Source organism: Vombatus ursinus, unplaced genomic scaffold (assembly GCF_900497805.2).
Source record: "Vombatus ursinus unplaced genomic scaffold, bare-nosed wombat genome assembly UNPS02014884.1, whole genome shotgun sequence".
NCBI lineage: Eukaryota > Metazoa > Chordata > Mammalia > Diprotodontia > Vombatidae > Vombatus > Vombatus ursinus.
Genome location: NW_020954662.1, coordinates 2904779 through 2930616, shown reverse-complemented (window position 1 = coordinate 2930616; position 25838 = coordinate 2904779). Strand labels below are relative to the sequence as shown.

At 46.5% G+C, this 25838-nt stretch overlaps 1 protein-coding gene across 2 annotated transcripts in view; it reads right to left on the bottom strand.

Moving 5' to 3' along the window:
• Positions 1 to 21435, bottom strand: part of RCC2 (regulator of chromosome condensation 2) — a 51677-nt gene extending 30242 nt beyond the window's left edge. Inside the window, exons 1-4 of one of the 2 annotated variants that reach the window (XM_027842754.1) lie at positions 21328 to 21435; positions 19614 to 20017; positions 6620 to 6713; positions 3157 to 3300 (exon numbers count right to left, since the gene is read on the bottom strand). In XM_027842754.1, the coding sequence (XP_027698555.1) occupies positions 3157 to 3300; positions 6620 to 6713; positions 19614 to 19964 (589 nt within the window). In that variant the 5' untranslated portion in view covers positions 19965 to 20017; positions 21328 to 21435. Of the gene's footprint in view, positions 1 to 3156; positions 3301 to 6619; positions 6714 to 19613; positions 20018 to 20733; positions 20912 to 21327 lie in introns of those variants that run through there. The other variant, XM_027842755.1, reaches the window with a different exon arrangement.
• Positions 21436 to 25838: the final 4403 nt, after the last annotated feature.

Sequence of the window (25838 nt, the reverse complement as noted above, 5' to 3'; positions counted from 1 at the left end):
GACACCAAAAAGGGAAAGAACCCTTGGAGCAGGGGAAGGCAGACAAGTCCAATTCCTCTGCGGGCATGAGGAGACAAACAGTTACAGTGCAAGGATGAGGGGCCAATTTAACAAGCACTCCAAGATCATTCCAGAATATACACAGACTCCTGGAATTCAGGTGTCCTCCCAAGAGGGCCCTGGGTCCAAGGCTGGTCCCCGTCAGGCTTGGTTTAGGTGTACTGAGAGTAAAAATTAAATCAAAGTGGGGATTTTTATCTCTGGAGATATTAACCTCATCCTTAATTCGGAATTGGCTAACATCTGTGAAGAGGAATAGTGTGGGCACAGTGGAAAGAGCCCCGAGACTGAAGTCACAGGACCTGGGTCCAAATCTACCTCTACCTAAGTGACTTGGCCAAAGAGTTCACTGGTCCATATTCTCACTCAGTTTCCTCATCTATCACATCAGAGGGTGGAAGTCAGTGCCTTTCAGCTCAGGAGCCTCGATGCTCCCAGTCTATGAAGGAAAACCCGCCAAGAGAGCCGAACACAGAACATCAGGAATTGAATGCCGGTCTTTAGACATGAGGATGATTACCATGTGGAGAAAAAGAAACCATTCTCAGCAATGTGCTTGAATTAAAGGTGTTTTTAGATTAGACATCACAACACTCAACGGATGTGAGAGATATGCTAGAATGAAGGCCCGGGCCAAGTCATAGAATTTATCTTTGGAAAACTTGAAGCCAAGTACAGCAGGCCATCTGTCCCCCTGGCATGATGTCTAGTCTACCTGGGAGAAGGAAGCAAGCCTAGGAAAGCCCAAGGACTCTGAATTACCAAACGGAGCCCAAAGTGTGGCCAATGGCCGAGTCTCACCAAACAGTCATGTCTGTCATACTACAGGGTATCGAGTGGAAGGGGATTCCTCTCCAAATACAGCTAGATGACTTTTGCTCTGGTCTTTATCAGTTTCTCTGCAGTGGAAGAAAGTCTGAAAGTTTCAAATTCCACTTCTGACACCTAGTTACCTGGGTCCAGCCCCTTCACTCCTCTGGACCTCAGTTTCCTCATTTGTAAAATTAGAGGGTTGGACTGGATGATCTGTAAAGTCCCTTCGAGCTCTCAGACAGTCAAAAGAATTAAAAAAAAAAAACCCACCACATTACTTAAGGTACCTTTAAAAAGGCATTAGGCATAAGACAATTAGGTGTCCAAAGCCTGACGTAAAATCATTTTACACAGGCCTGGATATGGTAAAGTGCGGGTGACTGTTATGGGAAGGGACTTTGTCTTTTTAAAAGCAACTAAGAGATAACGGGACCGTAAGTGGTTTAAGTATGTCACCATGAGGCCGTAAAGTATAAAACTGGGCCAAACAAACTTGGTGGCTTTTTTTTTTCTTCAACGGAACTACAAAATTAGCAGCCAAAAGAACACAACAGATGTTTCTTGTATTTGGACCTTGGTGAAGCATCTCAAGAAACTGCAAAAAAATGGTTCAAACAGACTGAAATAAAAATAGCATCATCTGGATGAGAAGCTGGCCAGAGGATCAAAAACAAAGGGTGGTGAGCAGTGCCAGAGGAGACACAAAGGGTCTGGGAGATCCCAGAAGCTTTCAGGGACAAATCTAAGCCCTGTTTAATACCTTCATTAATGATATGTTTACCCAAACACAAAAAAAAAAAAAAAAAAAAAAAGGGGGGGGGCACTGCCACCGAAGTCACAGAATCTGGGCACTGGGAGGGGCCTCTGTGGTCATCTGGTTCAGGGGTCTTAACCAGGAGCCTGAATTTGGCTGAGGAAAAAAATTACATCTTTATTTCAAAAGAATTGATTTCCTTTGTAATCCTATGGATTTTATTTTATACAATTAAAAACATTATTCTGAGAAGGGTTTCATAGGCTTCACCAAGACTTGTGAAGAGTCCTTGACACAATAAATAATAACAACAATCACCACCAACATCGCAGTTATCACATATACAGCACCTACTATGTGCCAGGCACTTTACAAATACCATCTCATTCGATCCTCACAACAATCCTGGAAGGTAGGTGCTGCTGAGCCCCATTTTATAGATGAGGAAATTGAGGCTTGCAGAGTTAAGACAGGGGTGGGAAACCTGCAGCCTTTCCATTTGAATTCAGTCAAAGGGCTGCACTTGAGGACCTCACATGTGGCCTCCAGGCCGCAGGTTCCCCACCCCTGGGGTAAGACATTTTCCCAGCATTACACAGCTGTGCCTGGAGCTAGATCTGAATTTAGCAAGCCCAGCCCCCCACCCCCAGCACAATAGTGGTGTCTTTCCTACCCAGGGACATAAACAAAGGCAAAAATGGGAAGAAACAACTCAGAAAACAGACTGGGGAACCAAGAGCAAACCCAAAGCTTGGGAATGAAGCAGGTGAGCCAATAATTAGCCCGAAGCTAAAGAAAGCTGCTACCTCTGGGGGTTGCTACAGCCTGGGCTGTCCAGAGGCTAAATTCTAAGAGGGCCCAGCAAGCATTCTGTAAATCACAGAACACTACACAAATAGGCTTCGACTGTTACCAATGAGCAAGGTATTGCCTGGGAGTGAAATGAGGCGCGTTGATGGTGGCAGAAGGATGCTTTGTAGATTATATTATAATGGAATGTGGTGGAAGGGGGGAAGGCGGGGAGCAAAAAGCCAACATGGGGTTGAGCAGCAAGAATAGAGTTCCTCCGTCACACTGTGCTACGAAGCAAGAAGGTGACAGTCTGGCTGATGATAACGCACCTCAAACAGGAATTCCATTGTAAGGCACATCAGAAAGCCAAGGATGCAATGAAGTGGAGTCACACTAAGGGAGAGGGAGGGCATGGGGAGGCACAGCCCTGCCCCCCAGACAACAAAAGGAAGGAAACACTGGATCATTCACAAATGCCCAAGAGGCAGGAAAACAAAAAAAGAGGATTTATTTATTCCTGGCATATAAAGGGAAGGTAAAGGAAAGGAGCCCAAAGGATGGCTAGCCCCCCTCCAAAATAAATCCATTACCTTCAAGGGAGACCATGGGCACCAGAGAGAAGTCTTAACTGTGTCGGAGGGCCTGCTTTGCAATAAGTAAAATAAAAATGACAAGGCCAGGTAACACAAACACTAAACTGTGGGACTGAGGGCTCCCTCAGACACCTTCTCACTTACCCCAGCTCCAGAGCTTTCCTTCTGTGGTGATGAGGAGACTGTGAGCTGCACAGGGGCCAGAGACCACCGTCCGCACCTGAACCCCAGAGAGACAGCCATATCTGTGTGGCCCCCACAAGTTCTGCCCCAGATTGCGATAAGCAGCTGGAACCACAAAAAGGTGGCAGGTTAGGCTGTTTCGTGCACTCCCTCGACGCCCCCAAATGAAGGGAATGAATTACCAAAAGACAACTGTGGCCTGCAAATGGATGTTCTTTGGGACACAAGCGCCTGGCTTTGACCCTAAGTTTCAACTCTTTGGCAAAATGGGGATTTTACTCTACCTAGATCACAAAGTTATTATGAGAATACATTCCTTCTATAAACACTTAGCCAGCTCCTCCCATGTGCATAGCACTGTACACATTTATTTAAGAATTAAGCAGCACGTACTATGTTTGTGGAACTGTACTAGATACCTTTATTCACCAAACACTTCAGCAGCACCTACTAGTGCATGGCACTCCACTAGAAACATTTATTTAACAAGCACTTAAGCAGCACCTACTAGGTGCACAGTGTTAAGCCAGGTACTGTGGACACAAAGAGTAAAAAGGACACAGTAGCTGCCCTCTAGGAGCTTACATTCTCCTAGATCAAATGTCTTTTTTGAATGAAGGCTGCCACAGAATGCAAGGAAGTGGGAGCTTCACAAACTTCAACTTTGTGACCCTGAGTCTTTCCAATTACTCACTCTTCTAACCACAGCAACAGGTCTGCATTTCTTCGTTTTCTGACGCGTGTTATTCTGAAGGTACAGGAGTATTGAAGAAAGTGTCTCAGGCAGGGTTTGTTGCCCTGCTATGCCAGCTCATGCTTCATGTCTCATGGATCTGAGTGCAAGCAGTGATGGCCAGGCACCAATGATTAATTTTTTGGCTTCATCAGGAAGGACTTGCATGTATTTCAGGGAGGTCTATGCTCACATAAGTCTATTCCTACAACCCTGCCTTCATCCCCCATCAGTAGGAGATGCCACACAAATCCGCCTCCTTCAGGTACAGATACAGGACCAATCACTGAAAGGAATGGAGCCCATCCTGCTGGCACTCCACAATTAATTAACCCACTAGCCACAGGATTAATAATGACAACTCATTCATTCTCTAACCATCTGCACCAGCCTTGATACTAGCAGAAATGGGAAATTGAAGACCGTCCCAACATCAAGAAGCCTTCACTAGCAGGGATGCTCATTCTGACTCATTTTTAAAGTCATCTTCTCATCCAAAGATCACAGATTTAGAGTTGATCCTAGAGATGATCTCAGCTAACCCCTGATACCCCTCACATTAACAGAGGAAGGAACTGAGGCCCAGAGACAAGTCACTTGCCCAAAGGTTCAACATCAACAATTTCCAGATCAAGGCTGAATGGCAAGTCTTGTAATAAAAAGGAAGCCAACGTCAGTGTGACCTTTTCTTTTCTTGAACATGTCTTACCTGCATTAGAGGCCAACACAACACACAAAACCATGGGGGCAAAGGGTGTTCTATTTGAACGGGATCTGCCAAGTCAAACAGTTTCACAGGTGGCAGGCTGGCTGCTCACTGACTTGCCGAAGCATCCTTCTCCCTAGCAGCGCTATGAATATAAACTAGTGGAATTCAATCAGCTTGTGCGAGGGAGAGAATTTCTCCCCACCTGGCCTCCTGAGGAAACCTCATAAAAAGGAATCACAGACACATTAGCTGCCTAGCAGCAGACCCTGGCACTCAAAGGCCAGGGTGGACCTGAATTGTGAAATCTCCCAGCCTCCCAACTTACAGGGCCGATCCTAATCACAGAGATGCAGTATGAATCATTGTGTTATCTTGTAAATTAACAAGGCATACACAGTAGCTGATCTGACAAGATACATAGGGATACACACCCAAGGTCAGACCATGGTGGGGAGTGCCTTCACTGATAACGGTAGGTCTCCGGAATGAAAAAGTAACTGCAACAGGAAGCAGGAAAACAAATTGTTTTCTTCATATAAGGAGACATGTTGTAGAGGAAAGAGTATCAGCTATGGAGTCAGCTGATCCAGACGTGGGGGTCCCGATTCAGATACTTAGGAGCCCTGGTGACCATGGGGGTGTCACTGATCATTAATTAGGGCAAAGATTTAGTTAGCATGGACCTAATCTAACTCCTTCAGTCTGAGGCCCCCAGACAGTTAACACGACTTGCCTAGAGTCACACAGGTAACAAGTGGGACTTAACTCATGTACTCTTGACTTCAAATTCAGCCTTCTTTCCACTGCTCCAGGCTGTCCCAACTGAGCCTCAGTTTCCTCCTCCACAAAGTGGGCTTAATGTGTCCACTACCTACCTTACCTCACAAGATTTCTGTGCCCAAAAAAGGCATTTATGTAGACTGCTACTTAGCACAGATGGGGAAGGTTATTCCTTTCTTCTTATCTCATTTCCCAATGGAGTGGGGATCCCCTCAGAACTTAATTCCAGACCATCCAGCAAAACATTTAATGAAGAACATAACCTCACAGCCTCACGTCAACAAGATGGTGAGAAGCAAGGATGTCACACCTTTGCAAAAAAAAGGAGGCACTGGGAAGCATCCAGGACAAGAACAACTGATCTCAAGGAGAAGCCGGAGGTTAAGTTCAATAAGCCTCGTGCTAAGAGGCAATCGTCTCATTCCACTGAGAAGGGAAGGATTCGTTCTCCATCTCCCTAGAAGCAGTGGGGGCCAATGGCATGGTAAAGGAGAGTACTGGCTACTTGACGTCGCCAGCTTTGGGCTGGGATTAAAACCTTAATGGCTTGGGTGTAAAGATTCGTCTTTTACTAGGGGGAGGATGGGTGCCCGCCCCGCTGCCCTGGCCCATTCATTCCCCCAATGACACCTGGTCTCCTTCCTTACACCTTTCTGGCCCTTTCCAGGTCAAAGCCGGCTGTTCTCCACTCCCCACCTCTCTGTCCTACTGGGGAGTATTGGTGTGCAAATATTTGCCCCACTGGGAGAAAGCAATGTTGGAGTGTACTTTGGGATCTTTCCAAGTGAAAGCAAGTTATCATAAAACATGGCATTGGGCCAAGTGGGCTTTTTTCTTGAAGGGCTGGTAACCCAGCTGTTGTCCTCATGAGGAATGGAAGTGATTGAGGGGTGGGGAAGAGGTAGGAAGAAAGGTACCCTCTAAAGCCCACCTTCTACTGTTTACACACGCAAGCAAGTTCCACCAGAAAGTCAGCACCCTTCAAAACGTGTGTATTTTAAAACAGCTACTTTACAAGTCTAACTTTGGAATCTGAGGTACAATCTCGAAGGACCACTCATTATCTCTCTTTATTAAAATAAACATCCCACAGGTAGAGGCCCGTCTCGTTTCTGTTCATAAAGGAATGGAGAACCAAGGGGAGATGTTTGTTGGGTTTTTTGTTTTGTTTTGTTTTTTTAAACAAGCTTTGTTTCTCCTACCTTGCTGTTTAGGCACTTCCTTCCGACCAATGAGGTCCCAGTTGGTCGCCCCAAAAATCAAAAGCTGCCCTCTGCACTTAGAGCCTTCAAGTTTCTACAAAGGAGGGGGAGGAGAAAGGAGAAAAGCATCAGCATTTAATGCCATCTTTGTGGGCAGACCTCCCAGGCTCTGCAGGAAGCAAAAGGAATAATGCCTCGTTAGTCGCTGGCACCCAGCTGGCCTGCTTCTCGGGCCTCGCTGAAGTGGCCCCCAGCAATCACACAACCTAATCTCCACGCTTTAATACATGTAATCCCATTCCTGCACACAGCACCTCACTTGTTATGCCCAGGGCTTGTTTCTCATCCTTTTAATTTCTTATTTAAATATATTTTGCAAAACACTATTTAAAAAAAAAAACCCCCACCAAATTACATCCCCTCCCTCCCACCCTGTAGAATGACTTAACACAGGTATTTGCAAGATCCCTGCAGAGAGTATTAAAACTGGCTTGTCCTCGGGGCCAAATCTCCATTTTCCTATCAGCAAGCACAGAGCTCCACATAGATTTCCAGTGTTGGGCCTGGGCTTCACTTCTGCATAGTAATTAAACCTGACCAGCCTCTCCTACTGTTTCTTCTCTTCACTACCTAATGGGCCAAGAATCTCTCACTAGGGAAAAGGAGGAGTGGGAGGGAACATTGGAGGGAAGAGAGACATCCCCATACATATTCTAGAATCCCTAAAGGCTTTTCTCAATTCCTAAATCTTCAAGGAAAAGTGTGTGAACTCAAGAGAAGCAGCCAGGGCACCAGAGGTCTGGGATGGGGCTCCCTTCAAAGGCCACTGCCATTCATTTTGCTCTTCCATTAGTCAAAAGGAATCAATGATGAGTGAAATGAGGGTATTCCCCAGGGTTCAGATGTGTAAGTGAGAAGCCAGAATTTCTAGCTGGTTTATTTCAGTGTTCATTCTGACCCAGTCTACCATTGGTATCAACCATACAATTTGTGGCCATAGATTCTGACATTCTATTATAGTATCCATAGATAAAAAAGTCAATCAACCTTTCTGGGACTCTGTTTCCTCATCTGTAAAACAAGCAGGTTGGACTAGATGACCTTTAAGATCCCTCCCAGGATCATCAAATCCCTTGCTGAACGATCTATTTATGCTGTGATATCATAAAGACCAGCAACACTGACAGACATCAAAGCAGAGATGTGGGCTGTGAACATCAGGCAGCACGTCAGACTCGGCTTACATGTTGGTCACTCGAGCCTAAGTGCTGTCTGTTAAAATTTCAGCCTCTTCCTTCCACAGGGCGGCTCTCTGGAAGAAGAGAAGGGAAACACGGGGGAGACATAGGTGACATATGAGTCAAAATGAAAACCTGTCTGTTCATTCCAGTTGTGGAATGGGAAGGAATAGAACCTGGTTTCATCTTTAATAATGCAGGAACCTCCACCTCTCTCGCCTTGTGAGGCCCTGAGGAGGAAAACATTCTGTAAACACTAAAGTGCAATAACTTATAATAGTTATTATTAGTCACCAACATGGATAGGAAAGGCAACAGGAATACATCCACAGGAAATTAAGTGGCACAATTTGATTTAAAGAAACTATTTTCTGAACGTTCAATGGGGGTGGCGGTGCAGACTTTTTGGCCCAGACTTGTGATTTCATTGGTGTAAGAAATTTCCAATGAGGAAACTCAATGTCAATGGGGTTATGTGCTGCACCTTTGGGATGCTGCCAGGGACCCTGAGACTGGGAACAACTTGTCCAGGTTCAGGGTCTTGAACCTAGGTCTCCTCCACTCTGAGGTCAGCCCTCTTTCTTTATCCACTATGCCTCCCTTCCTTTTTAAAAAGCAAAACCAGAAAAAAAAAAAAAAGGGAGGGAGGGGGTAGCTAGGTGGCACAGTGCATAAAGCTCCAGCCTTGGAGTCAGGAGGACCCGAGTTCAAATTTGGACTCAGACACTTGACACTTAACTAGCTGTGTGACGCCGGGCAAATCACTTAACTCTGACTGCCTCACCAAAAATAAAAAAAAAAAAACAAAAAAAAAACCCTTTTAACCTCCGTTGGAAGTACCAACTGAGAACAGTTTGACAATCCAGTTAATTATTAACTGACAGTTCTATAGGTTTGCTTACAAAGTGCCTTCTATACAGTTAGAAGCCTCAGAGGATGCAAGTTCACAGAAGGGAAAGGACCAACTTCCTCTTATTTTGCAGAAGGAAAAATGAGGTTCATCCAGGCATTCACAACCCTATTTTGCAGATGAAGAAACTAAGGTTGAGAGGCTACTGACCTGCCGTGGGTCTGCACAGCTCAGAAGTGTCCAGACCAGAATCCTGATGCTGTATTAAGATCCCTTCCCACTACACCACACTGCTCCCTGTCCAGGACAGTTTAAGAGTGCACTTTCAAAGTAAATGGATACCATTTCCTTGACAACTTGACAACCCAAATCTGACACTGGCAGGTTCTCTCAATGGTGTGACGTCTGACCCATGCTCTGGCTGGAGTCTAAACACAGGCATGAAAAAACTCATCCATTTACTGCCCAGGCCTGCTTCATAAATGGGAAGTTTTAGGGAGATGGAGGGGGTGTGAACAGCACAGGTGCCAGCCAGAAGGGGACCTCACTACACTTAAATTATTTAGAGCTAGACCTTAATCAGAGATACTAGAACCCTGGCTGCACCCAAGGCTCAGATTACTTGACTCTGAGCCCAGTTTCCCCTGGTTATCTGCCCTCCTTTGGCTAAAATGGTGGGCCTTAGCTTAGGAGTGAGTAAAGATGTTGAGTTGGAGTACAGAGAAGATGCTAAAGTCGTCATCTGCCGAGATCAATGTTTCTATCTCGAGAAATAGGAAACAAAAAACCCTGGTGAAGTAAGAACGATGCTTACTCTCCACGCCATCTTAGTTGGACAAAGCATAATCAAGCAAGCAAGTACTTATTTATTAAGCACCTACTACGTGCTAGAGATACAAGCACAGACGTGAAAGTCGTCCCTGCCTTCAAGGAACTTCCAATCTAGGGACTGATAGATCAGGGAGGGGAGGGGTTTAGAAAGAGATGAATAGAGAAAAGTCTCATGCAGAACAAGGTTCTTTAACCCTGGATCCCAAACTCTTATAGATTTCAAAAGGTCCATGTACTTACATGGGAGAAAAACTATATCTTTAATTCAAAATAATTGGTTTCTTTGAGAATCCCGTGTGTTTTATTTTATGCATTTAAAAACATTCTGAGAAGGCATCCATAGATTTCATCAGACTGCCCCCAAAAAGTTAAGCATCTGACATAGGAGGCATTTGAACTGATCCTTAAAGGACATCAGGTCCCCAAGGAACCAAGGTGAGGAGGGAACTCGTTCCAGGCTTGGGGGGGCAGTCTGTACAAACACAGAGAAAGACATTAGCTCCTTGGGGGCGGGGAGTAAAGAGTTGCCAGACCATGGAAATTTCATTCAGATGGCGACAACCACGGGCCAGACACCATCAATTGCATCTGGCAGAAGCACAGGGGGGAAAGCGGGCAGGCAGACGCTTCAAAGATGCACCTCACATAAGTCTCCCCTCATAACATGGCACAAGACACGCCACTTTCCCAAGAATAAAATAAATTCTTTTCTGTAACAAACGCTCCATCAATGAGCACTCACTTGGGGCCAAGACACTCACCAAACCAACCAGGTCTTGGGGGTGAGAAAGGTTGGATGGGGAAAATCTTGCCTGAGTTCCCAGTCACAGAAGAGCTTGTCGTTGCCTTAAAAGACTTGAAAAAAAAAAAAAGAAAAAAAATGGGGAAAAAAAAAGACTTGAAGCCCTCCTCTAGAATGGCTAACAGTTAGAAAGAGCCTACTATGTGCCAGGCACTGTTCTAAGCACTTCACAAGCATTATCTCATTTCATTCTCACAACAACCTTGGCAGATCAGGTGCTATTTTCATCCCCATTTTACAGATGAGGAAACTGAAGCAGATTAGCCCAGGGTCACACAGCTAGTATCTGGGGCAAGATTTGAATTCGGGCCATCCTGACTCCAGGTCAATGGGCTGAAGCTTCAGAGACTGCCACAACACACGCTGGTGTCCCTGCCAGGATGGCAGGGGATTTCCCAAGGCCAGCTGGGAGGTACCAAAATGAACATTAGTGGTAGTCTGAGCAGCTCTTCATACAGCTACGGCCTTTTGCGTCGACACTAAAAAGTGAATTATGGAAGGAAGTAAATTTCACATCTTTCCTCCTATTAGTTTAAGTGGTCTAATGACTCTAAGGAGTTAATTATCGGCCTGCTGGCAATCACATATCCCAAGACCTTCATGCTTAAGAAAGCTTCTGGAATGCAGGGACTGAATTCCTTTCAGCCTCTGTATCCATCCCCAATACCTGGCACACAGTAGGTAATTGAAAATGATTCCTGATTGGCTTCAGTATTTCACATTTTCATTCTCTACATACTTAATTGCTATAAAAGAGCTTGCCTTCTTAAACTACCTCTTCCAATACATCCTCCACTTCCTTATTTCACATTTTTACCCTTTCCCAAGGAAGAAACTGGCCGCCTTAACTGTACACCACGTCCATCAGCTACTCATTAGAGCACTGAAACAGTCATCTCATATGCAACAGCTATCACAGATGAGTGGATGCCTCCCACAAGATGAATGTGGAAAGAGAATGTCAGGATAGCAAAAGCAGGGTGGGCGGGGAAATATATGGTATTCGACCCTCAGATATTTAATTCAGGCTTCACTGACGGGACTACAGACTGTTTCCCGAATAATGTTGGCTTCTGTAATATTGCTCATATTCAAAGGCCACAGGATAGCTTAAAAAAAAAAAAAACCTACCCCAAAACGCTAAGTGAATTTCATTTAATCTTGCCACCTCCCAACACTCTGGTCGCATAACCTGGGCTGAGATGGACAGCAATAGCAAAAAAATACACTGAGCTTCTTCAATCAACAAAATGGGATTTCTGGTATAAAGTGACTTCTGAATTATTACCCAAGTCCAAGAAACATGTTTGAGAGTCAACCTTTTAACATACATTCATTTAGCAGCCTGCCTCTCTCCTAGGCGGCAAGGCTGTTCAGAAAAATGCCTTCCACAATAAATTCCCTAATGGGCTATCAACTAAAACAGGCTTCAAGCCCAGTTCTCCAATATATTTATTTGCTCCTTTCTGATTGGACAGATTTGTCTCGGGGTCCACTAAACCTTCAGCAACCCTATCCTGGAAAAATTACACTGAGGCGTCTTCTGTGATCTGGCCAACTGCATTCACCTGAGAGCTAGCATGCAGTCAAGGATACTTGGTTTAGTCTACTTGGAGGAATACCTTTGGAAGGTCCCTGCTAATTCAGATTGAATCAAAATGACACAGTTAACCACAATAAGGTAGTCTGCTTGCCTGGCAGAGATCCCTGGGTACTTAGGGCAAGAATGATCTCTGTCTAAAATAATATATGGCTAGCACAGATCAGACCCATAAAAATTGACATCTCATGCTTTCAAAGCAGCATGGTACAGTGGAGAAAGAGCTGGCCTAGGGGTCAGAAGCCCCACAATGCCATTTACTAGCTGGCCTACTAAGTGAAAGGGGTTGTACCACATAAGCTCCAAGGCCCCTCCCAGCTCTGACTGTCTGGGTTTTAAGGCCCTTGGGGTCCTGGACCAACATTTATGAACCTAAAACAAAAAAACCTTTTTGCAATGGGTAAAAGCTATTGGTCCCTCTTTCAAAAAACAAATAGGTAAGACTCCACATGTAAACTGCAGACAACTGTAGCTGCTTACAAAAACTGTTATTTGAGCAAACCATTCATACATGATTTTGTGCCACCCCAACTATGCAGTAAGTATTGTAGGGTTCTAAAAGTAGAGAGGGGCGGAAGGAAAAGGGGAGAGGGAGAGAGAGAGAAAGAGAGAAGGAAAGGAGAAAAAGAGAGAAAGGGAGAAAGGAAGAGTGAAAGAGAAAGAACAAAAAAAGGAAAACAAAGGGAGGGAAAGCAAGGGAAAAAGGAAGGAAAGAATGAAGGGAGGAAGGAAAGAAAGAGAAGAAGGGAGGAAAGAAGAGAGGGAGGAAACAAGGAAGGTAAGAAAGAGAAGAAGGGAGGGAGGGAGGAAGGACACTGCCATTGCATAAACAAAGTAACCTATTTGTCCAAAACCTGAACTGGAGATTCTCTTGCTGGGGCTGAAGACAGCAGTATGGTCCAGTGGGAAGAGCACTATCTCTTGTCATCAGAGGACCTGGGTTCACATCCCACCTCTTAGGCTTACTACCTGTTTGACTGAGCATGTTACATCACCTCCATGGGCCTCAGTTTCCTCATCTGTGAAACAGAGGGTTGGCTTCCATGGGCTGTGAGGTCCATTTTAGCTCTCCATCTAGGATTCTATAATAAAATAGCAATAGTAACAATCGCCCAGTGTATCAGGGTTCATGGCAGCATTCTTTGTGATGGGGGGGGAGGTATGCAAAGAAATATAAAATATTTCTCAATATAAAATGTATCCCTTGATTGGGGAACAGCTGACCAAAGAGTATAGTAAGTATAACAGAGTATTACTGCCTACTATGGAAGAACAAAGCATGAAGAATTCAGAGAACATAGCAAAAGGCTTGTAGGAAGTCACAGAACAGAGAAGGCTGTGCCAAAGAAACTTTACGTGTTTGACACAGCAAGGGAGAAGAGGTGAGACTCAGGTCACAGGCAAGGGCCAAGGCCAAAATCAAAGGGCCCACCGACCCATTCCTCCTATTCCAGGAAAAGTACTTCTGTGGGAGGGAACAGGGAAGGAGAGAGCTGGTTCACGTGCTCATCAGCATAAAAAATAAATCAATTCCAAAATGAGTATCAATAATTTTCATGAATATGTTCCCTTCCAAATGATTACACTTCCATAATGCCACTAGTGGCTACTGTGCTGGCCCTGGAGCCAGGAAGACTCAAATTCAAATCTAGCCTCAGATGCTTACTGTCTGTGTGATCCTGGCCAAGTTACTTCTCTGGCTTGCTTCAGTTTCCTCAACTGTAAAAAGAGGATAATAATAGCACCTACTTAACAGGGTTGCTCCGAAGATCAAATGAGTCAATATTTGGAAATTGATTAGCATAGCGCCTGGCATATAGTAGGCACTAATAAAAATGCTAGCTAGCTATTATTATTGTTGTTAATAATAATAATATTATTAATAAAAATAATAATAATAATACTGTCCAGAAGAAAGTATCCTTGAGAAGGCTCAGGATCTGCTTAAGAGACTTTTAATGTTTTTTCTACTCTGCCAGAACTGCATTTAAATTATCTTACAGTAGACTTATTTGCTCAATTATTTTTTTTTAAATCTTCTTGATAAATGATGCTTCAACACATCAGAGGCACCCCTAGTATACTACCAACTGAATAATTCTCCACAGTATACAAAGGCTAAGATGCCAGATTTAGGGCTGAAAGAGAATTTAAAGGTCCCCATGACCATCAAAGGCCATCCCACCAGCCCCAATCTGTCAGAACTGCCCACAATCACAACTGCAATGGTTGTAACGTTGGGACAACATCAGACCACAAATGCTCTGGGCTAACTTATTTGCACCATGTCCATGAGGAGCAATCCCAGGGCAAACATTGTGTATCCTAATAGGAGAGGCCACTGACACAGGGAGAAATAACGATATGTGTGTGTGTGTGTGTGTGTGTGTGTGTGTGTGTGTATGTGTGTGTGTGTGTGAGTGAGATTTGTATGGAAGCAAAATTGATACTCGCTTGCCTGGTACATAGAGTCAGTGTGAGTCAGTGGATAGAGAGCTAGCCTTGAAGTCAAGATCTGAGTTCTAGTTCCACCTTTGACACATAGTAGCCATGTGGCTGTGGGGAAACAAGTCCAGCTCTAGGCACTCTGGGTAACTAAGACTAGATGTTGGAAAAAAAAAAGGGGGGGTAGGGTAGGAGGGCCATGCCAAACTCCCTCTACCCTAGTGAAGGGAGTTTTCTCCATGAAACCAGTGCTATCACCAGGCTAGTCCTTATCCCAAGCCAAAGGAAACAGACAGCATCATCAGCCTGTCTAACCCTTAGAGGGCAGCAGCCCTCAGACTAGAATATCTCTGAACTGATGGGGTATTTAAGGCTGAGGACCACTACCGACCACGACTAACCTTTCAATCGTGGCACAGGCTATATGCCCTCTTCACAGGTACACAGGGCAAGTATCATTACTCCCATTTTACAGAGGAAGAAACTGAAGTTCTGAGAAGTGAAGAAGACCAAGACAGGAAATTCCAGCAACTCCTTCTTGCCTCTAGGATAAGCCACAAACCCCAGGTCTCTTTCACTGGTTGGGACTATCAGACTGGCCCCCCTGCAGTGCCCCATACACAGCCTTCAAGGCATCACAGATTCAGGGCTGGAAGGACTTTCCTAGGTCATCTAGTCCAATCACAACACTCATTTTACAGTTGTAGAAACTGAGGCTGAGAGAGAAGGGACTAGTCCGAGGTCACAGAGGTACTATGTAGCTGATTGAAGATTTGAAACCAGGTCACGTAGACTCCAAGCCCAACACTCTTCCACTGCCCCACCTGCCCTTTCCAGGGCTCCCGCTCCTCCAATGCACTCCTCCTCACATGTGAGAGTCTTGGAATTCTTCTTTCCAAAGCTCACCTTAAATGCTTCCTTCCTTTATCAAACCTATCTATCCTAAGCCCCAGCTGGTAGTACCTTCCCTCAGGAAAAGACTTTGTGCATGTATTTCACATTTACTAATCTGTTTTGTTTCCCACTAATCTCATGGAGATTCCATGTTAATCTTTCCAATACAAGAAAGCCCAAAGGGCTGTCATTTCTGTCTCTGTGCCCCCCCAGAGTTTAAGTCAGAAACGTTTCTACACCCCCAGAACCTAACTCTGTGCTTGACATATAACACATGATTAATAAAATCAAAGAAATTTCTTCACCCCTAATCACACACATCCATTATCTGTCAGTACCGGGGACATAGCAGTACAAGCAAACGTTTTTATAGTTCTTTCAAGTTTGCAAAACACTTTAGCTATGACTTTTTGATCCTGTGAGTAGGCAGCTAGGCATATTTCAGAAGGTCCGACAGGGGAAACAGAGGTGGTGTGGGTTAATGGATAGAAAGCTGCCCACCAACCCACCCTGCTCACTGGACCCCCCTCTCACTCAAGCTTGGTTCAATAGTAATGTTTTCTGGGGTTGGACCCTCCTTCCCTTTTCTGGACTTCCGAATTCTTAAAAAAAAAAAGCTCTGAACTGCTCCATCCTAATGACAGTTGGATTTGTCCATTTAATCTGGCTTGATGGGAAGGCTTGGATTCTTGCAAACTGTCAAAGGATATGATCAGGCAAAAGTTTTCAAAGGAAGACATCCATGCACATGAATAGCTGCTCCAAATCACTAATAATTAGAGAAATGCAAATTACAGCCATGGGGAGGTTTCCCCTCACACTCAGATTGGCAAAGATGACTTAATTAATTAATTAGGTTTTCTTGCATTCACAAGTCTGGGCTGTCATGTTTGCACTTTTTCCAGAAAACAGCCATTGGCCAAAGGAATAATAATGACGGCTCCCATTGACATAATGGGACATAAATGACAGCTCTAACCCTTGACAGATCATTATTGATTCAATAAAGACCCTTCCACTTTGAATGAATTGTCAAGGGGTAAGAGAATTCATAAGACGCCATGGTCTCTCTTTTAACCAAAACTTTTGAGACCCTCTGGGTCAAGTGAATTCTGCATGGTCCAAGAATGTGTGTTCTTCCCATCTCTTCATTTCCCACCAGGCTGCACTTCTTTAGGACTTCTACTTTTTCAGAAGCCCAGGGACCTCCATCATTGTGAAATCTTCTCATCCTCCAAGATCCAATCAACTCAGGGTTCTCACTACCCTCTCTGCCCCTATGCCTAAAAGGTGAGAGAGTCAGGGACCCCAAAGCCTCCATTTAAGGAGGGGGCTCAGGCCAGACACCTTCATTTCCCACCCTGCTCAACTACTCTGAGACTTCCCTGATCTTTCTAGCATGTCCCCTCCACAAGGTAGCTCCTTCCTCCACCAGTTTCTCCCTTCCAGTTTCCTTCTGTGACATGTAAGAGATTGTAAGCTCCCTGAGGGGCAGGGTCTGACTTTTTTCACATCTGGATTCCCAAAGCAAAAGTTTGACTACTACTGACTTGCCTTCTTAACTGCAAAGACCCTCAAAAAACTTTTCTAAAGGTCACCTAACTTGAAAAGAAGCTATCTAAATACTTATTCCCTTCCCTTTGCCCCAGAAAATTGGAAGACTTTGTCAATATAGGTATATATGCTAAATACACGACCCTTTGAAACTTCAAACCTGGGTCAAATGCACACTTATATATGGCAGAGAAGAGAAAAGGAATAAGCACTTATTAAATGCCTACTATGGACCAGGGCACTATGCTACCCACCTTATGTTCATTATCTTACTGGATCCTAACAATGCTGGGAAATAGGTGCTAATGTTATCTTCATTTTACACAAGAGGAAATCGAGGACTGAGGAGTTAATTTCTCAGGATCACAGAGCTAATAAACATCTGAGACAAAATATGAACTCGACCTGACTCTGGACCCAGTAATTTATTCACCAAACTACCTAACTATTTTGCTTAAACTAACAAAACACAACTGTTTTTATTATGCAATGGAGTTTCTTCACCAAACAGCCTTCACGCAGAGTTACTTCCCAGAGGTGTATAACGATTAGTCAAAAGAGGTCAAGCATAAGATGACTTGGGTAACCTTCCTGCCTTGACCCAGACGGTCCATTTTGTGGTTCCGTTTGGGACTCCCTACCAGACAAACCCATTGCTTTAACAGGCTCCCTGGAATGCGCCAGCGGAGAGCTGCCGAATTTCATTTTGCCCTTTAGAAATTATTCCTGCAAACATGAACACAGGAATGGGTTGGAGTCTAGAGCACTCTACTCTGGCTGAGCTCTTGATTGCAGGCGAAAACTAAATTGAAAATTAGGAAGTTAAGTGTTTGCTGGGCAAGTATCTGAATTACTCGATTTCCCAATAACCTGGGGGGGGGGAGCCAAGAAAGTTTAAGTGTACCAGCCACTTTAATCCCCAAAACAAACACTTAGTTATGGGTGGATCATCTGGCTCTCCCTGGTACTGTCAACCTCAACACCAGGCTCTGACAGCAGGCAGGGACCATCCTAAATAAGACAGTCTATTCGAGCCCTTTAGAACAGAGGAGGACCCTTAGGAGAAAGAATAGTGAAATGTTTAAAGGTCAGGAAGCCAAGCCCCAGGACAAGGCCGTCACTTGTCCAAGGTCGACCCTGTAAGGTGATGCAGGGTCCTCAGGATTCCATCTCTGCACTCTGGACTCCCTCCCTACCACTGCTCCAGTGATCTCCTTCCTTCTTTCTGAGATAATGTCATTTCAGGGCTCCTTCCTCAAATCAAACACAGGATGATCATAAATAGGTGCCTTAGTGGAAAGCCCTACTACAGCTGTATTTAAGCCCCTCAAAATACTTGGAAGTGTGCTGGGAATCAGGAAGGAAGAATTGTCACTATAGTCCCCTTTCTCTGGGCAGAAGTTGTATAAAAGACCTGGACTCCAGGCCTGACACTGTCATTTACTAGCAAATCACGGACCACTCTGGGCCTTGCTTTTCTCCTCTGCAAAATGGGTATCAAAATGCTTTCACTACCTACCCCTATAGGGGTGTTATATGGCACATGCCTGCTCCTCCAAAAAGAATTCCCTAAATTCTGAGTGGGAAGGGGTCTAGTCCAACCCATAACTGTTCAAGAAATTCTTCTACTCTATATCTGGGCCAGTGGTCACTGGGTATCTATTTGGAGACCCCAAGTGAGGAGGGAGCTCCCTACCAGCAGAGGCAGTCCACTTTTGGGCTTAAGAGGCCCAGGAGGAAAAGTCGGAATCAAAATCAAAATACAAAGGTAGAAAAAATAGGGATAATTAAGTACCAGCGCATCCCACCCAAAAGGGAGGGGTGGGTGATCGCTTGGCAAACTACAAAAAATCTACATAAACCGGAGCTGCCATTATTATTCAATTACAGCATTCAGCACCTATTAGTAATTAATGAGGAGGTATTCATTATTCATCCTTCCCTAAGTGGGCGCTGCAGTGTTCCCGGAGACAAGTTCTGCAAACTGCCCCTGAGCAGTCCCCCAGGGGCGGAGTCCCCGGGGATGCGCGCCCGCCCCACCTCCCACTCCGGTGCAAGGACAAACCAGGAAACAAAGCTCCGAACACCTCAATGCCGGGCGCCCCCGCCTCCCCCAATTTTCAAGGCAGCGCGCCCTACTGGGCATGCGCCCTCTCGGCTCAGCCCCTCTCCTCCCAAAGCAGGGCTTCCCCCAGCTTCCAGGACGACGGGAATGGGGCGGAGAGAGCGTGCGCAGTACCCAGCGTCGCCGGCCCCTCCCCTTCGTCGAGCGCCGGAGCCGAGGCGGCGGGAACCTCAAAGCCCCGGCAAAATCGCCGCTCCCTGCAGAGCCTTCGCGGGCGGGCGGCCGGCCCCGCCTCTCCCTCCCCTTCCTTTCCCCCTCCCCCACCCCGCCATGACTAACCCGCCGCGCGCAGGGGGGAGGGAGTCAGGGAGGCTTCTTCCCCCCCACAGCCCCCCCCCCGCCGCTTCCCGCCCGGAGGCGCCGCCTGCTCCTCCCTCCCCCCTTCATAACCTAACTTAAAAACTCTCGATTCCCCCAAAGGGAGGGGGAGGGGAGGAGGCAGCTCCCAGCGGCCGGCGGGGGCGGGGCCATGACCCCCCTCGCTCCCCGCTCCTTTCCATTCCCCCTCCCCCCCGGACCCCAGTGCACGCGGGCTTCGGCCCCCCTCCCCCGCCGCCGGCCTACCGGGGGGTGATGGGGAGGGGAAAAGAGCCCGGGCTGCGCGCGGCGGCCCCCCGCGGAATCGGCGCCCCGGCCTTCCCGGCCCCGCACTCACTATCCGCTCCTTGGTGTGCTCCGGCTCCGTGATGACGACGGCCTGTCCCGCCCCCGCCTTGCCCGGCGGCGCCGGCTTGGCCGACCGCTTGGCCCCGGGGCTGAGGCTGCCTCCGTCCAGCTCGGCCAGGCCGTCCTCGTCTCCGCTGCTGCCGCCGCCGCTGGAGCTGCCGCGCTCGGGCCGCTCCCGCTTCCTGCCCGCAGCCGCGCCGCCCCGCGCCTTCCTCGGGGGGCCGCCCCGGGACCCAGCCGCGCCCGCCGCCGTCGTCCCGTTGCCAGAGCTCTGCTGCTCCCAGGCCGCCGCCGCCTTCGCCCCGGCTCCGAGCCCAGCGCCGAGCTTCTTCCTGGGCATCCTGGTCCCCAATGGGCGTCCTGCTCCTGCTCCGGCCGCGCTGGGTCTCCTGGCTGGGAACACACACACACGAACACACACACACACACACACACGCAGTCAGGCGGGCACATCCACGACACAATAGAAGCGGGGGGTCAATTTAGGAAAGCGAGAAAGCGAAACCAGCCCGACCTGAACCCACCCAAGTCTCCGAGCTGGCCCTGCAGGGGCAAGTTTGGGGAAAGCTATGCAAGGCTTGGAGATCACCCAAAGTGCCCAATGCACCCCCTTCCTCCAGCGACGTCCCCCAAAAAAGTAAAATCGGAGAGGCCATGAAAGATTACACCCTCTCCCCCCCCCAAAAAATAACCCCAAAATCCTGATGGCAAACGATTTGGTAACACTTCTAAGGAGCTCCAGGAGTCTCCCTTGGGGCGCTCCGGCTTAACGGGGGGGTCATGCCAGCCGTCTCCCCCACCTGCTGCTTTTGTCTGAGAGCCGCCTGCCAGCACCCTCCTACCCCGTTTAAAAGCCCACAGTGAAATTAATGGCAATTATCTCTTCCCCCTCCCCTTCTCCCCCAGCTTCCCTCCCTCCCCCGCCGCAAACGGCTGGAGGGTCTATCCAAAGCCAAGTCTCCGGCCTCATCCATCCCTAAGGAAGTCAGGCCTGGGGGTTCTGGGGTGAGCCGGACCGTACAGGGGAGGGGTACTGGTAGAGAGTAAAGACCTGTCTCCCGAGGAGAGAGAAAAAAATTCTAGCCCTCCCCATTAAAAAAAAAAACCACCTGGTTTTTTTTGTTTTGTTTTTCTTCCAACCAGAAAAAACCCCGCAACTTTGCTATGTGTCCCCAACTCTGCGCCTCGCTCCCCTCGGCGGGTGCCCCTCGGGACGGCTTCCTCCCTCTTTCTCCCTCTCGGATCCCAGGTTGCAGATCTCGCTGGGCTACCCTCGCCTTCCTCTGGCGCTTCTCTTTTCTTTTGCTCTGTCTGCCTTTTTTTTTTTTTTATTGATTTTGAACAATGGGATCTCTGTCTGTCTCCGATTAAACCACGTGGATCCGCCTTCCTTCCCTTTTTTATTCATTCAAACCTCCCCCTAGCCCCCCCCTCCTCCCTTTCCCCAGGTTGGGTGGTGTTTTTTTTTTAACCTTTTCTCTTTAAAGAGAAGGAAACATCAAACTTCCCCCTAGCTCGCAAAACTGATCGCTCTTCAATTTCAGCCCCCCTGTTCCCCCCTACCTGGACCGAAAGTGATGAAACAACTAAATCCCCCCTCCCATTAAAAAAAAATAATTGGACCGCTCCCGTTTCGAAACCTCCCCCCCTCCCCATATCCCCCCTCCCCATCCCAGTAAAGAAAAGGATTTCAGCCCACTCACCAGATACACTTAAAATGTAAATACGAGCTTCCAGGACAAACGCTTCACTACAAAACAGAAACACATGGACGAGCAGCAGAAAATGAGAGAGCTAGAAGAGAGCCGGGGGAACGAACCTCCCCACCGCGCCCTCTCCAGGTCTGGAGGACCCCAGGGCCTGGAGGCCGGCCCCCTCCCCTCCCCTTCCCCCATCCCTCCCCCAGGACGGGCCTAGCGGGCTGCCCCCGCCCCATTCCACCCACCCGCGCAGCCCGCTCCGTTCCGCGCCTTCGCGGAGGAGGGCGATGATGCTTCCCTGGTACTTGCCCCCTCCTCCCCTCTTCTGCATTGCTGAGCTCATCCAAAAACTTTCCGAACCTTTCCTCCGAGGGGGATGCCAGTCTCCAGTGGGAGCCCCACTCTTGGTCCGGCTTGTTGGGAAAACCGGGTTTTCTGGCAGGGATAAGATCAGGCAGTTTCCAAAGGAGAGCCACCCTGGGAAAGGTGCTCCCAGTCCCCACTTCATAGAGGAAGGCAGCTAAGAGCCACGAGGGTGTTCCAACCTCACACACCAAAAAAGATTTTCTTGCATGCACAAGTCTGGACTGTCGAGTTAGGTCTTTTGCTGGAAAATGGCTCCTATTTTGGCCAAGGGAATAGTAATGACAGCTCTCTGTTCATTTAAAGAGCACTGGTGAAGGCAATACTGCCTAAGACAGTAATGCCTGGAGTAAGGACAGGAGCGCAGTTGAGCGAAGACCCTCAAGAACGTTATCGTGAATTTAAAGCCGAAAGGGGGACTCAGGTCAGCCAGTCCACCCTCTTAATTTTATAGATGAAAACGCCAGAGAGGTTAAATAATTGGTCCAAGGTTAAACCAGCTCTAAGTAGCAAAACCTAGAATCCAACCCTGGCCCTTTGACCCCAGAGGCAGGATCTTTCCCATGACACCACTGCCTCTCCATCTGCATTCAGAGGTAACTATAATATACAATATTAGGTGATAAGTGCAAAGGAGATAATGTGTCTACTTTTATTGTTATATATACAATCATAGCATTTCTACGGGCACTTTCAGGCTTTACAAGCATCTCATTTTAGCCTAACAACAACCTTGGGAGCTAGATGCTAGTAATATGCCCAATTTACAGACAGGGAAACTGAAGTGGATAACAGTTAAGTGACTTGGCCCAGCTAATAAGTGTGAGAGAGACTGGATTTGAATTTGGGACTCCTGACTCCAGGCCCAGCACTCTATCTCCTGCAGCATGTAAGACTTGGACCCAAGTATTTTGGATCCTGGAACAGGATAACATTAAGGCAAGCACAATAACTAAGTGATTGGAATGAACTGGCCTTGCACATCGTGTTTATAAAGTGATGTTCAATTCAATCAGTTGGCCAGCAAACATTTAAGTGCCTATTGCTGTGTTAAGCAGTGGAGAAACAAGGGAAAAACAAAAACGTCCCCAGCTTTCAAGGTGTTCCCAGTCTAATGAAAGAGACAACATTCAAACAGCTATGTATAAGCAAGATATAGGGAGGACCGATTTTAAAGAATCAACAGGAGGAGGGCACCAGAATTAGGAAATAAGTTTTCTTACGAAGTAATGCCTTATATTGTAGTATCCTTATTTTCATCCCCCTTGTATCTATTGGATTGAAAACTCCTTGGGGCAGGAACTGTTATTAGTCATTTTTATGCCCCTGGTATGCCCAGTACAGTAGCTGACCCATGTATGCACTGAATAATCAATGTTTCTTGAATCGAATTAGTTCCCTTAATAATAGACTGCAACCTCCAAGGCTTACTCAGACTTCTCATTGGGATGCCCTAAGCTCCTGAAGACCACACCTCCAAGATCTGGCAGCTAGGTCCTACCAAGCTGCACGAGTTTGAAAGCGCAAAAGAAAGTAGGTCTGTTCTCTCAGGAGCAGCCCCCTTAAGTCTGGACGCCCTGGGTGACTAACAAATGATGAACTGTTTTGGACATAGCAATGGAGGCATTGGGAGCATAGTGGATACAGTGCTGGGCTTAGAGTCAGGAAGACTCATCTTCCTGAGTTCAAATCTGGCCTCAGACACTAGTAAATTACTTACTAGCTGTGTGACCCTGGGCAAGTCACTTGACCCTGTTTGCCTCAGTTTCCTTATCTATCAAATGAGCTGGAGAAGAAAATGGTAAACCACTCTAGTGTCTTCTCCAAAAAAAAAAAATCTCCTAATGGGGTCATGAAGAGTTAGACCCAACTGAACAAAAGATGGAGACATTGCCCCATCCCTATTAATGAAATCACAGCCCTTCAAAATGTCTGTGAAAGTGCTGTGGACATGGGGGAAGGAGTGATATCAGAGGACCAGGCACCTGTCACCTAGGCCAAGTCACTCTTTGGACTTCCATTTCCTCATCAGTAAAATAATGAGTTGGATTTAATGACCTCTAAGGTCCCAACCCTATGCTCTTTTGCTAGAAAGGAAGCATCTTGAAGACAGAGACTGTCTAGTGTCTCCCAAAGAACAGAGCCCCATCAGTACAGGTGTTTAATAGATTTTTGTTGAATATGAATAGTAGCCCTTTCTGAAAATTTACTGAATGAATGAATGAATGAATCCTAGCAGCCAGAGGGAGTTGGAAAGGAAGCTGCCTCTTTCATATGGAAAAACTGAAAGACTGCTAACTCTCAATGACAAAAAAAGCTCAGAATCCAATAAGCCTAACATGCTGATGGAAAAAGGGTGAAGTGAGATATATTTATTATATGGATATATTAATTATATATTATGTAAACACATACATATTATATTATACATATTAATTATGTTATATACAATTAATCAATATATAGATATTAATGAGAAATCTCCTAAGCCTGCCTACGACATTGACCTCTAATCTATTACTGACTTTCCCCATCAGTTTTCCCAGTCGTGTGTTTGCTTTCTGTCTGTGCCTGGGAGATAGTAAGCACTTAATAATCGTTTGTAGACTGATTGTCTACTAACCCATACTATCAGTATTCCCAGAACTCCCTGGATCCCAGCATGCTTCTCCCCCCTCCCCCCCATCTCCTGTTTTCCAGTCAGGTACATTATACCCTAGACAAATTAGACAGCTCTCTGTCCCATGAGACCACTCCCTTCCACAAAATGCTACTTCCTCCAGGACCTTTATGTTCAAACCACACCTCACTAAGCTTTTTATTTTGTAACTCCGACGTACTTATCTGGTGATCTTTTGTATTGTAATTAACTATGTAGATCCCATTGCTGTCAAAGGGTAGGGGCTGTATCTTATCAAAACTTAATGTCTCCCCCTAGTACCTCCTCTGCACATAGTGCGTGCACAATAAATGGTAGAATGTACTGTATTTCTTCCAGAGATTGTACTAAGTTTTTAAAGTTGGAAACCCAATTAGGAAACATTTTCTGATCCCTTTCTCAATGACATGGTATGAACACAACTACAGGGAGAGGTGATCCCTTGGGCTTCCCAAGGCCAGCTCCAGAAGGTTCTACCTTTCTGCAAAGGGTTTCAGGACAATCCTGGATGGTATCTAACTTCCAAGGACCAGCCTAATTAAAAGAAACTCCACCCCCACCCCTCCCCGGCCCAGCAGGTCGGGCACTAGGTGAGGAAACTTTGGTCTTGGCAAAAACACCAACCAAAATATCTTGTACAAAATAAAAGCAGCATAAACTAGAATTCAGCTAAACCTCTAACTTCAAGCGCCTTTAGGAAGTGGCATGTAGATACTTGTCCCCATGATGTGTTTACCCCCAAACAAGCTGTATAACCTTCAGAGAGCACCTTCAGATTACCTCGGGTGAGAGGTCTTTTCCTCCCCTGGCTAATGCTGCCCCGCCCCCACTGACATGTATCCTAAACCCTGATGCAATTGGACAGTAACAGACAGTTGCATCATATGATCCTCTAGGCGTGGTGTTCTCCAAACTGGTTTTTCTGCAGTTGGAGATGCATCAGTCCAGCACCTCTGCAGGAATAGCAAAAGACTGGCCCTACTGGTCCTGCCACCCAAACCGTTTTTGCTAGGGCATGCCTCCCTCCAGTGCAACCATCCATCAAGGAAGGGCCAGAGCACCTTTTGTCCCTGAAAGGAGTGTCCTCCATACATATACAGGGAGGTGTGTCATTCAATGTGTTATGTAACACTTATAAAAGCAAATCGAGGTGTACCTACATGAATGAGGTGGAAATGCCAGTCCTACTTGAAAATATGCTATGAATGCTAAATTTAATTTTAACCAAGCAGCTTCTCCTATGATGGTGAGAAGACTGGGTTAAATGCTGGGCAAGGATCAGCTGAAGGAACTGTAGGATGTAAGCCAAGGAGGGAAAGGACCTGTGTTTGTTCCTTTGTTTTGTTTTGTCTTTATATACCTGGTGCCTAGCACAGTGGCCCACATCTAATATGGACTTGATAAATGTTTGTTGGTTTGAACAAGACTTAGGGAGGACAGGAGAGCTCTCTCTAACAATCATGTGGGAAAAGGATGACGCTTGACCTGCTTG